The sequence below is a fragment of the Dreissena polymorpha genome, chromosome 11 (assembly GCF_020536995.1).
Source record: "Dreissena polymorpha isolate Duluth1 chromosome 11, UMN_Dpol_1.0, whole genome shotgun sequence".
NCBI classification, from domain to species: Eukaryota; Metazoa; Mollusca; class Bivalvia; order Myida; family Dreissenidae; genus Dreissena; species Dreissena polymorpha.
The window spans coordinates 55,513,503-55,527,828 of record NC_068365.1 but is presented as its reverse complement, the minus strand read 5'-3'; the positions used below and the strand labels follow the sequence as shown (position 1 = coordinate 55,527,828).

Below are 14,326 nucleotides of genomic sequence, written 5' to 3'. Positions count from 1 at the left end.
TTTTGTTAGATATTTTTGTTCACGTATGTTCATTTTGTTTCAATGTTCCTTTGTTAAAATGTAAATGCTTCAGTAAATAGATGTACTGGTGTGTCATACTTAATATATATACTACCATAACCTATACTTACTTTATTAAAAATGAAACAAACAACGGAATGTAAATAAGAAATGGTGCAAGTTATGATTGCTGGTACAAACATTAAGGATCAAAAAGCTTTTCAGGTTTACAACTGCTGCAAAACCAGCTTGCTGCTTCATCTAGTTTGCTTGCAGCTTTTGGAATTGGTGGTTCTTTACTCGTAGACACAAATGTGTTCAATTAACAATTTATGATATTGAACGTAAACATAGAACAAAACTGAAGACCAATTGTCTATATTTATCCTGATTTTGAATTTCGTTCAAAGCTTATTGATTCAATGTAGAAGAATTACATTAAATATTTTCAAATTAATACATATCTATTAAAAAGTTAATATATTTATATTTCTCCACCTTATTCTGTGGAAATGGGTGCATGCAAGCACAACTTCTATGTATGCCATACATTAGCCTAGTTGTGTTAACTTGTTTTCACTTTTGTATTTCTTTAAATATTACTTCTGCCTCAAATTAGATACCAAATAACACCATATTTACTACTGACTTAACTGCCTATTTTGATTATTATTGTATAAGCAATACGTATTAAGCTGTTCTTGTTGAGAAACAGACATTGCTGGCACATGCTAGATTTAATATTTCAGTGACTGTCAATAAAATTGCACTAAAGTTTAAGTATTGCACTCTAGAAAAAATATGTGCATGTCACAGGCAAAAGCAGCGTTGCTTTTATGATAAATTGTATGTATACGCATCCATAGTCACATGTACTGGGGGGAGTTTCTTCATTATACATGTATTATATTAGATCATGGGTAAAAAATAGTTGTCTTAACCATTGTAATAGCAAAACAAGTACAAAATTATATCAGAATAAGAATAAATATTTGAGAACATGAGGTGTATTTGCAAACCAAATGATGAAGTTATTTACATTATTTAAACATAGCTTGCAAATGTTCTGTAGTTGTTGTTGAATAAACAGGTGCACTTTCACATATATATTAATTTGAGTTCTTGAAATCTGACTAAAAGGGGCATCGTTTATGTATCCATCCAATAATTGTTAGGTCTACTTATTAGATAAAATATGATGGCTCAGTGCATAACTGTGCTCTTTAACATAGAGCCAGATTAATCTTGCCATGAGATTGCAAATTACACATTGAAAAACATTTAAACAATTGAGTCGATCATTTCCAGTGCTTAAACCTGTTAAACTAGTCCATTCTATTTTTAGACCGTGGTCAGGGTAGCTGGTCCCAGATGGTGCCGCGCCCGTACAGTCAGGGCCCGGCCCAGTACGGTCCCAGTTCTGGCATGGGCACGCCATCCGGGCCTCAGGGCTGGACCCGTAATCGCATGTCACCCACGCCCAGGTGGAACAGTAACAACATGTCTCCTGGGAAACAGGTATTGTAACACTGATCAGCTGATTTGTTGTCAAGATCACTGGTACTTACTGCTTCTGCTCGATATTTAAGAGTTTCGATGAAGGCAATGTGCTGAAATTTTGTGTTTAACCGTTTACCACTTATAAACGCATTTAGGCGTATTTGAAGTCCTTTAGAAAATCAAATTAAATTTAAGTCTTTCTTAATGTATTTAACCCTTTCAGTGCGGGAACCAAATTTTAAAGGCCTTTGCAAACAGTTTGGATCCATATGAGACGCCACAGAACGTGGCGTCTCATCAGGATCCAAACTGTTTGCTATTCTGATAGTATTCTTTCAAAAAAATTCGAAGAAAATGCTAATTTTAGAAATTCAGCAGATGACATTTTAGCAGAAGACAAATTTCCCAGCATGCAAAGGGTTAAGTTTGACAGGTTCATTTCCAACCCTTAGTTACTGATATACTGATGAGCAGCAAACTGCATTAAACCTGAACAGACTGTCCCATCACTCGCAGGCTGTTCTGGTTTTATGCTGTTTGCATATAACCATTTTCACTTTGCTTATTATTGGGGAAAGGCTTAAGAAATATACATGCAGATATAGCCTGAGATTGGGTAACTAAAGTTTAATAATTTGTCAAATGTTGAAAACCTCGCAACGAGACATTGCCTTGTTTTTTGTTGTTAGTAGGTATGTAATGATTTCAGAAAATGCCAGGGGGAGGGTCAATGTCGGGACAATACAAGAAGGACATGTTTTTCCCGTTTGAGTCTGTGGAGGCCACCCAACCACTGCTGAACAAACGCCGACGTCTCACGAAGCACGATGTTGGTAAGTGTTCTCACCTCCCTTCTGTAGGCACACTGGTCTGAGAGCACGGCCTGGACACTGCTGTGCTGGCTTAACTTTTAGATTTGACTTTGTTTTGGGGTTGCAGAAAAAAGTGCGTAATACACAATCTTGAACAATATTTTTTTATGTAAAAAATGTGCATTATAAAAGCTGTTGAACAGTTAATTTTTTATTCAGAAAAGTTTTGTGGGTTTCATGATAGGAGAAATGGCTTTTTATGCCCCCCTTCGAAGAAGAGGGGGTATATTGCTTTGCTCATGTCGGTCGGTCGGTCTTTCCGTCCACCAGGTGGTTGTCAGACGATAACTCAAGAACGCTTGGGCCTAGGATCATGAAACTTCATAGGTACATTGATCATGACTCGCAGATGACCCCTATTGATTCTGAGGTCACTAGGTCAAAGGTCAAGGTCACGGTGACCCGAAATAGTAAAATGTTTTTTGAATGATAACTCAAGAACGCATACGCCTAGGATCATGAAACTTCATGGGTAGATTGATCATGACATGCAGATGACCCCTATTGGTTTTGAGGTCACTAGGTCAAAGGTCAAGGTCACGGTGACCCGAAATAGTAAAATGGTTTCCGGATGATAACTCAAGAATGCATACGCCTAGGATCATGAAACTTCATGGGTAGATTGATCATAACTCGCAGATGACCCCTATTGATTTTGAGGTCACTAGGTCAAAGGTCAAGGTCACGGTGACCCGAAATAGTAAAATGGTTTTTGGATGATAACTCGAGAACGCATACCCTTAGGATCATGAAACTTCATAGGTAGATTGATCATGACTTGCAGATGACCCCTATTGATTTTGAGGTCACAAGGTCGAAGGTCAAGGTCACGGTGACCCGAAATAGTAAAATGATTTTCGGATGATAACTCAAAAACGCTTTTGCCTAGGATCATGACACTTCATAGGTACATTGATCGTGACTCGCAGATGACCCCTATTGATTTTCAGGTCACTTGGTCAAAGGTCAAGGTCACAGTGACAAAAATCGTATTCACACAATGGCTGCCACTACAACGGACAGCCCATATGGGGGGCATGCATGTTTTACAAACAGCCCTTGTTTAGATGGGTATGATGCAGAAAAAATTTACCCTGAAAATTCAGTCTAGTATTTTTTGTGTCTGGAATTTGTCACTTAAGATTTGGGAATAATTGTTTTCAAGTTTACAAAAACTTGCCATTATTGGCATTGGGTATGAGTTAAACAAGAAAAGAGCATGTTTATTATAATGTGTACAAATTACGACAAAGGTGTCAGTGAAGCCTGCACAAAATTAATATTGTCTCAGTTGCACTTGGGTGTCACCTTCCAATAAAGAAATCATGTAAATCAAGGGTGTTTCTTGTTATTTGACTGGGGTATTTATTGTTTATGGCCAATTGGTGCTTGGGAAGTTGTATACTGCTGCTCTTGTTAGTGCTTGGAATGAATAGGGAATTGGAGATACCTTGTACAGCAGTTTCACATGTGCATTTCTTCACAAAGTATTACCTTAGCATTAGATGATGGTGTTTAAAACATGTATTCGCTTGCTGACCCAAAGTCTGTTGCTTGATGATTTACCAAGAAATATTTTCTCCTTGAAATTGTAGTCTTGAAAAACAGCGTTAGAACAGAAAATGAGTTTATAAGTTATAAGAGAACATTTTGTAATGAAACGTTGGTATCCCATTTGTACTGTTGTCTGCCTGTACGGTATGATGTATAAATGTATATTTGTATTGTTGTCATTGTATCACATTGTTGACCAAAGTATTCCATCACTAAATGTGCAAAACACGCTAGGACATGTCAGTCTTTTTCCTTTCTCATCTGGTATAAAGAAACACCACTGTATTTAAATGATTCTGGCTGTGGGAAAATTTGGTTTAATGTTTGTGCGTAAAGTGACATTCTAGTTTAGCTCATGCAGTCCGCACAGGCTAAACAGGGACGACATTTTTTGGCTTTAATTGTATTTTTCGTTTAAGGGAAGTCTCTTCTTAACAAAAGTCCAGTTAAGGCTGAAAGTGTTGTCCCTGATTAGCCAGTGCGGACCGCACTGCCTAATTTGGGATGACACTTGGCGCACATGCATTAAACCCCGTTATCCCAGATGCAAACTAACCTTGCTTTCCACCGGTTAAGCGCTCAGTAGCGGGGACCCAGATATTACCTCTTGTACTCTGCATTTAGAGCCTGACACTAGACTTTGATCCAGTAACACATCGCGGGCTTGTGGGCTAGTCATTTAGCATGCTATTAGCAAAAATCATTACACAGTCTGTTTAACTGAAGTGTTGTCTATTTTTTTGTTCTTCAAATTTTTGAAAATTGTCAATTTCTTGTGATTTTTGTCAACATTTCTTGTCAACCCCTGTCTTGTGTGGAAACTGTACCAGAAAGTGTACTTGCTTTTACTACCATTTGTTTCTTTCCCAGATGTTAGAGGGAAATGATGACAAAACTGCAAATTTACTAAAAATGCAAAAAATATGAAAAAAGTATGTTAAAAAGTTTTGGAATGATTCAAATCTTCTGCAGTTCAAAAAATCACTTTAGCCAAAAAAAGACTTTGCACAGCTAGGAAAATAATGATTTCCATTACTTTAAGCTTCTGAAGAGAATAGCATGGAGATTTATGATGAAGCAAGTGTACTTTAAGGTACTACATGTTGTAGTTTCGTAGATAGACCTTTCTAACTGCAGTTGCTTATTTCAGCTATAATCCATTGTAGGGCTCCTACTTGACATTTGTGCACCGATTATAGCTGGAATTAAGTTCGAATTGGATACAAAAATAATTCCAGTAGACATTAAACTATGGTGAATTTTCCACTGTCAAGTGATTATTGTGTTTGCCTTACACCATTTTTTGGATTGTTTTGTCATACCAAACATTTGCAAAAAGGTTTGCTTAATTATTCATGTTATTTGGTAACAAAATGCCATTTAAATAATTAACTATTACAGAAATAATCTATTATTTGAAAGCAAATATTGAAATACAAATTAGGCTCAATGATTAACACTGCAACAGGGATTTCAACAGCTTTTGAAAAACGGGTCAAATGACCCTGTGCTTGAAATTTCCAGGGGTCAAATGAAATTTTCAAAGGATCAAAATACTGAAGTCTAGTTAGTTTGGTCTCTGAATATTCGTTGATTGATTTACAAATAAATTTTAATATATGACTAAAAAAAAGAAAAGGGTAATGTAAAGTTCATTTTTGTGTTAGTGTCATGGTAATATTTGAGTCAAAATGATGCAACACAGATGATACAGAGGAGTCAAAAGTGACAAAATTTAAAAATGATTGCATCAAAATCAGGATTGTGCTTCAATTGAAATCCCTGACTGTACATATTTTACCAGCATAAATGTCAGGTATGGAGAGGCTTGGTAGATGATGTTTCGTGTTTGTTGCGCTCTGTATCTCATCTCTGTGTGCCTGTCTTCCTAACATCAGGTCCTCATGGTTACAAGCCGTACGGGGCCAGCGGGGCCAACCGGCGCAACCGCTGCAGCGACACAGGTGACCAGCCCCTACCTTCTAGCCCAGCATCCCCTCTGACTACCACAGTCTCCATAATAACCATCTCAAACCTCATTGCAGTGTTACATTCTCTAGGAATGGTTGCTTGCAGCTCTCACTTGTAACTTTTCTTCTGCCCCTTTTTCTGTTGCATTTGATCACCCAAAATCTGACATGTTCATCTTTGTGTGAATCTTACTGAAACCACCTATGCTTGATCATAAAAATGTATCTTAAAAGTCTTTATGTTTTTAAAAGAAGGCTAAGAAATAAAATATATCATTCTTAAAGTCTGTCCTTCAAAATTTGTACATGTTTCATTTTGTTTCATCCGAAGATGACATCATTTTTTTATCCCACAACTTTCATTCACATCTGTCCCGTAACACAGTACCACTTTCCCTTATGTATCTATCCCAGATAAAACTTAGAATCTTCATCGCAACTTTAATAACATGATCAGATAACAGACCCACTTGATTCATGGTGTAAATGTGTGCAGTAGTTTCTATGGTGACTGGTACAGGAATGTTCCCATGTGAATGGTGGCAACACCCTACTCCTCATTCACATCTGCATGTGGTTTCTTCCAACTAATACAAGATTCCAACTTTGTAGTGGCTAATAGTTTTGCATGCTTTCCAAACAAGGGATTTTTGTCTGCCATTATTGTGTGCATTTTTTGTCTGCCATTATTGTGTGCATTTTCATAGAATGTCATTAAATCACAGTAATGCTCTCTCTCTCTTAAGCAGATTTAAGATTGTAATGTATATTATATAAATAATGCAAATAACTGAAATAATGTAATAATTATATAATACAAATATACCTTAATACCGTTGTGTACAATACAGAGATATATTTCGACTCGTACACAGCTGGCATACTTGCATTAGACAAGCTATGGGCTCGTCTTATATGGTACTTCTGCTGTGAATTTGTCCAAATACATATATCACCATATTGTACGCAATTCTGTTAAATAAATAATAATCTAATATAATAAATTTCTGTAGTGGAAATATTTGATATAAAAGTTTTGAATGGCTGAGAAGTCTATAAGCTGGCACACAACATCCCTTAAAGGAAACGAGTTAGGCAATCACATTTGTTTAAATTTAGCTGCTCGTCTGTATTTTTTGTCTGGTAAATGTGTCATTGTTCTCAATGTGTGTGGTTTACATCAGTTCATGCATAACATATAGTTTATCATTTAAAGTTTAAATAATATATTTATACAGTAATATGTTAATTATTGTACTCAGAAAATCTGTATCTAACATGTGTATTGTCTTTGTTGATAGCCCTCAAAATGATAAATTTAGATAATTCAAATTATGTGGTTTAAATTACTATTTACAAAAGTAAAACAAGAAAATCAGCTGTAAGTTATTAATGTTACTTTATAAACTATTGGTTTCCATTATTTTTGTCAAAACTGTAGCGTTTCTATTGAGATCCTCTAAAGTATTCACTGCTTAACTGTACCGAACAGATCTTATACCAGTATGCCAGCTGTATGTTGACAGGGATGTTAACGCAAGTGTTTGTGTGTTGCAGGTCAGATAGAAGCTTGGAGGATCATGATGTCGCTAAAGTCAGGCCTGATAGCTGAGAGCACCTGGGCGCTAGACACACTCAACATTCTTCTCTATGACGACTCCACGGTGACCTACTTTGGGCTCGGACACCTGCCAGGCCTTCTAGAGGTCCTACTGGATCATCTACGTCGCTGTCTCATTGAAATATTTGACCTGTTCGAGGACTCGCAGATTGCGTCAGGCCACGACGACTTTAAGGAAAATCTCATCCGCATGGCCATCTTGGAATCAGCGCGAAAGCAGGCCGATGATGACACTGTTGAGGAGGAAAAGGAGATAAACAGAGTGAACAAATCCTTGGCTAAGATTGAGGACACTGAAGAGGATTCTGAGGAGAAACCTGAGGTGGTGGATGAGGCAGCAGTCAGTAAGTGTGAGACTGGTGGGGTGCCAAAGGGGGAGAGTGAAGGCAGTGGGGGGCAGGAAGAGGGGCCCGGAGGGGCAGCTGAGGCCCAGAAGAAACTACAGTCTCCGTACACGGCAAGGCAAAGAAGTGAAGGTGGAGGAACACTCAGACCCCAATGGCCTGTTGGATGAGAAGGTCTGGGATGTGTACGGAGAGTTTGGAGAGCAGACGGACAACTGGGAGATTGGCAAGGGGGATCTCACTGAACATATATTCACTCACTTTGAGGACCGCAATGAACACAAGAACAATAGCAAACGTTTCTTCTGTCGACCCATGAAACGGAAAGCTGATTCGAATCTAGAAAGGTCAGATTTAGTTGAAGACTGTAAAGACTCCAAATCTAAAGAAGGTGCAATCAAAGAGGAGACGACTGATGTTGATGTGGAGGACTCCGTGTGTAACAAAGATTCAGACTCTGAAAGGTGTGAGACAAGTTCTAACACCACAGACAGCAGTTGTGAGAAGAATCATTCATGTAACGCATTTATTAAAAGTGAAACGTTGAAATTGGAGCATAGAGACTTGTTATCAGAAAAGAATGACTCCAATGATAGCCCTTGTGATGAAAAAATCTGTGAGAGATCGTTCTTTAAGGACGACCCAAGGATAAAGCTTGCAGTAAAATACGAGCTACTGGATAATGATGAGCTTGTACAGGTGTGTAAGACTCAGTTTGGGTTGAACACTGAGGGTGAGAGGTGTGGCGTAGAGGACGAGTCTTATCAGCGCAATGAGCCACCGCTCTGCCTCACCTCAGAAGCACAGCATGAGATTGCGCGCAGGTGTATTTGTGTGTCAAACATTTTCCGTAACTTGTCGTTTATTCCTGGCAATGACTTAGAAATGTCAAAACATTCTGGACTCATTTACATTCTGGGTGAGCTGCTGTTACTTTATCATAAACATCTACCTCGATCTCGCGTGCGCCGCAAGTTCGACCGTGACGACATTGACGAGAACATGGTGGACACAACTCAGGGTATCGACGAGTGGTGGTGGGACTGTCTGAGCGTTCTGCGCGAGAATACGCTTGTGATCTTTGCTAACATATGTGCTCAGTTGAAGCTTGACGTGTTCCCAGACGCGATCTGCCTGCCCATCCTGGATGGCATGCTGCACTGGGTTGTATGCCCATCAGCCTGCGCGTCCGACCCCCTCCCCACCGTGGGCCCCACCTCCGTCCTCTCCCCTCTCAGACTTGTGCTCGAGGCCCTCTGTAAACTGTGCATTCACGACAAGAATGTTGATATGCTCCTGGCCTGTCCTCCGTATGAACGTATTGTGCAATTATTCAGTGTGTTGACAAAACTGCTGGCCAATAAGAGCGAGCAGGTGACTATGGAGTTTGCTATCGTGCTGCTTTCTGAGCTGGTTCGTGGTGGCAGCAGTGCAGCGCGGGGTATCGCACTGCAGCACCCGGTCATCTCACTCCTCATAGACTTCATTGAGACGGCCGAGCAGAAGGCACTGCAGGTGGCCAACATGCACACGGTGCAGATGCTGCGGGACAACCCCGAGATGATGGGTACCAGTCTGGACATGCTACGCCGAGCCGCCTCCGTTCTGACGCATTTAGCGCGCGTGCCTGAGAACCGTAAACTCTTTGTGCATCACCAGAGCCGGCTGCTGGCGCTGGTCATGTCACAGATCCTCGATCACAATGTCGCTGCGCAGCTTTCAGATGTTCTGTTTCAGTGTTCAAATGTGTCATAGTACATGTTCACGTGCAATCATCCCTGTTCCTACGTTAACATTGGAGTGTTAGGCACGCAGGATTTGAATCACCAGTCTGGATTGGCTCGACTCGTGTATTGCGTTGAAAAGCGTGATTAGCTCAATTTTTTCTTTCACTTGTGAGTGACTGTGTCATGTAATGTTAACATTGGCCATGTTCAACATGAGCTTCATATCTTTGGCTTCACAAATATCACAATAAATCATCATTTCACGATTGTATATACAGAACTTGTAAATATCATACTTGCATTAACTTTTTTGATGACTATGTTTGATGCATGTGTTATGCCTTGTTATGTCACTTTCTCCAAAATGGAGATATCTCATTTTAATTATTAAAATGAGTGTCATTTTTTCATATGGCTAATCCAACTGCATTCATAAAAAGTCTTATTTCATTTTGTAACCTTTATATTGTGTTACATTTCTCTGCATTTGTTATTTAAAATACTGCCTGAATTAAAATGATGTTATTATTATGTTTTGTTATGACTATGTTGTGATTTGTGAGTATTTCAATATGATATTGTTTTATTTTTGTACACAACATTACAAAAGCCAGGTGGTATCTGACATTCAGACATCAGACGTACACTGTGTTGTTATCTTGTTCAATAGCCCGATCTGGACTGCAATTATCATGAGCAAATTAAGTTTGCTTAGAAATGAAAATTAATATTAATGATTAAAAATGGCCCAAATTATTGAGACAAAACAATATTTACCAGTTTTACTAACTGTAATTTACATTGTCTAAATTGAGAAATGTGTTAGTTAACTTATTATTTCTACAATAGATCAGCTTTGTTATTGGAAGCTCAAAGAAGAGCAGTGTTCCATGTTACATAAATATATGTTCTTAAAAACATTCTTAAAAGTAATTCTTAATATTTAAAATCTTTGTGAACACCTGTAACATTCCAATGACCTATTTATCACTTAGTTGATGTTGCTTCATATGATGTTCTGCTGTTTGTTGCTATGATTTAAACTTAACAAGTGCTTGTTTGTTGGCTATTTGGCCTGCATTTCTTGAATTTTACATGCTTCATTGTAGAAAGGCATGAATATTCTTTCAAAACATTCTGTACATTTGTTTTCATATTTAAGCCAGATTTGCGAGTGTAAGTGTGACTTGCAAACATTTTTTTCTATAAACAAATATTTAACAATGTATTGAAATTAATCTTGAAAAATTACTAACAATGTTGTATTTCTTACATATGTGCAGATAGCTTTATTATGTCAGACATTGAAAATGTGTAAATAAATTATGAACAACACCAGTTTGTTGCTTGTGGTACTCGCAGTACAGAACTCCTTTAACCCATTTATGCCTAGTGGACTCTCCCATCCTTCTAAATTGGATCAATTTATTTCCAAAATTGGGCATGTCTAGTATATTTATTTTTATATTTATAATATTTCTTACAGAAATTCCTTTAAGCAAACAGTGCAGACCCTGATGAAACGCCGCATCATACGGGGTCTCATCTGGGTCTACGCTGTTTGCAAAGGCCTTTTATCTAGACACTAGGCATAAATGGGTTTAACCAAAGTGTTAATTCAAGACTGTAGGCTTGATTATAACCCAATCAATCAACCTAGCCCACCATAATTAGGTTGCAGTCCTAACATTGGTCTGCCAAACAATTGAGTCCCACATGCTATCTTTCTGAGTTGTCTTTAGCAACCAAATATAGTTAAAATTTTAATTACATGTAACTTGAGAAGAATAAGAGATGTGTTTGTCAGAAACACAATGCCCCCTATTGTGCCGCTTTGAAATAAAATTTCAATATATCATTTGGCAGGTTTAGAAATTATCTCCCTTTTAAAGCTTATTACTTCCCTTAGATTGTAGTTTTTTAGCTCATCTTTTTTTTGAAAAAAAAAGCTATTGTCATCACCTTGGCGTCGGCGTCCGGTTAAGTTTTGCGTTTAGGTCCACTTTTTTCATAAAGTATCAATGCTATTGCATTCAAATCTTGGTACACTTACTTACTATCATGAGGGGACTGGGCAGGCAAAGTTAGATAACTCTGGCTTGCATTTTGACAGAATTATGTGCCCTTTTTATACTTAGAAAATTGAAAATTTTGGTTAAGTTTTGTGTTTAGGTCCATTTTATTCCTTTAGTATCAAAGCTATTGCTTTCATACTTGCAACACTTACTATCATAAGGGGACTGTGCAGGCAAAGTAATGTAACTCTGACTGGCATTTTGACAGAATTATGTGCCCTTTTTATACTTAGAAAATTGAAAATTTGGTTAAGTTTTGTGTTTAGGTCCACCTTTTTCCTAAAGTATCAAAGCTATTGCTTTCATACTTGCAACACTTACTATCTTAAGGGGACTGTGCAGGCAAAGTTATGTAACTCTGACTGACATTTTGATGGAATTATTGGCCCTTTATACTTGAAAATTTGGTTAGGTTTTGTGTTTTGGTCCACTTTACCTCTAAAGTATCATAGATATTGCTTTCATACTTGGAACACTCGCAAACTATCATAAGGGGACAGAAAAGGACAAGTTGCATAACTCTGGTTGTCATTTTTACAGAATTATGGCCCCTTTTTGACTAAGTAACTTTGAATATATGGTTACATTTTGTGATTAGATCTACTTTACTTCTAAAGTATCAAGGCTATTGCTTTTAGACTTCGAATACTTCCATGCTATCATGAGGTAACTGTACCTGGCAAGTTGAATTTTACCTTGACCTTATAATGACCTTGACTCTCAAGGTCAAATTATTAAATTTTGCTAAAATTGCCATAACTTCTTTATTTATGATTAGATTCGATTGATACTTTGACTAAACAACTCTTACCTGACATACCACAATATACTCCACCCAAACCATCACCCAAGCGGCCCCCCCCCCCTCCCGAATCCCCCCCATTAATTTTTTTAATTAAAGATCATCTAATAAATGACCACCACACCCTCAGTCTGTCCGTCCGTCCGAAAAAAACACTTTAACATTGGCCATAACTTTTTCACTTTTGAAGATAGCAACTTGATATTTAACATGCATGTGTATCTCATGGAGCTGCACATTTTGAGTGGTGAAAGGTCAAGGTCATCCTTCAAGGTCAAATGTCAAATTTATGGTGTCTGTCCGTCCGAAAACTTTAACATTGGCCATAACTTTTTCAATATTGAAGATAGCAACCTCATATTTGGCATGCATGTGTATCTCATGGAGCTGAACATTTTGAGTGGTGAAAGGTGAAGGTCATCCTTCAAGGTCAAATATATGGCGTCTGTCCGTCCGAAAACTTTAACATTGACCATAACTTTTTTAATATTGAAGATAGCAACTTGATATTTGGCATGCATGTGTATCTCATGAAGCTGCACGTTTTGAGTGGTGGAAGTTCAAGGTCAAGGTCATCCTTCAAGGTAAAAAAAAAATATAAAAAATTCAAAGCGGTGTTCTCATGAAGCTGCACATTTTGAGTTGTGGAAGGTCAAGGTCATCCTTCAAGGTCTAAGGTAAAAAAATAATAATTTCAAAGCAACGTTCTCATGAAACTGCACATTTTGAGTGGTGGATGTTCAAGGTCAAGGTCATTCTCCAAGGTCATCCTTCAAGGTCAAAGGAAAAAAAAATAATTCAAAGCGGCGTTATCATGAAGCTGCACATTTTGAGTGGTGGGAGTTCAAGGTCATCCTTCAAGGTCGAGGTAATCCTTCAAGGTAAAAAAATAAATAAAAAAATTCAAAGCGGCGTTATCATGAAGCTGCACATTTTGAGTGGTGAAAGTTTAAGGTCAAGGTCATCCTTTAAGGTCAAGGTCATCCTTCAAGGTCAAAGGTCAAATTATTTTTTTAAATTTCAAAGCGGTGTTTTCATGGAGCTGCACATTTTGAGTGGTGGAAGTTCAAGGTCATTCTTCAAGGTCAAGGTCATCCTTAAAGGTAAAAAAATAAATAATTTCAAAGCGGCGTTATCATGAAGCTGCACATTTTGAGTGGTGGAAGTTCAAGATCTAAGTCATCCTTCAAGGTCAAGGTCATCCTTCAAGGTCAAAGATAAAAAAAAAAAAAATCAAAGCGGCGTTCTCATAAAGCTACACATTTTGAGTGATGGAAGTTCAAGGTCATACTTCAAGGTCAAAGGTAATTTTTTTTTTTTTTTTTTAAATTCAAAGCGGCCCAATAGGGGGCATTGTGTTTCTGACAAACACATCTCTTGTTTTTTTCAAGCATGGTACAAAAACACAAATATTTATTTTTATTATTTTATTTTTGAAATACCGTCCAACCATCCCACCCAAGAACCCCCCCCCCCCCCCCAAAAAAAATAATATTTGCATTTTTTTTTCATTTTTGGAAGAAAATGTAATAAATGACCACACCCCTCTCCACTCCACCCCTCCCTCCTGTGATTGAAATTGAAATAGGTCCCTACACCTTTAAAAAGAAAAATAGATGAGCGGTCTGCACCCGCAAGGCGGTGCTCTTGTTACCTTTAAGGATGACCTTGACCTTTCACCACTCAAAATGCGCAGCTCCATGAGACACGCATGCATGCCAAATATCAAGTTCCTATCTTCAAAATTGCAAAAGTTCAAATGCTATATGCCACCCTACCGGGGGCATAAAAAGTAAAATAATAGTTGAAATTGATATTTCTGTTTGATAAAATGACATTACAGGGCATTTGGAATCAGGTA

General features: G+C 37.9%; 1 protein-coding gene across 1 annotated transcript in view; it reads left to right on the top strand.

Moving 5' to 3' along the window:
- LOC127849858 (trithorax group protein osa-like) overlaps positions 1–10,923 on the top strand; it is a 52,163-nt gene extending 41,240 nt beyond the window's left edge. The window contains 4 exon segments of the mRNA XM_052382610.1: positions 1,346–1,518; positions 2,210–2,333; positions 7,454–7,934; positions 7,936–10,923. Coding sequence (XP_052238570.1) covers positions 1,346–1,518; positions 2,210–2,333; positions 7,454–7,934; positions 7,936–9,616 — 2,459 coding nt within the window. The 3' untranslated portion in view covers positions 9,617–10,923.
- The last annotated feature ends 3,403 nt before the right edge of the window (positions 10,924–14,326 follow it).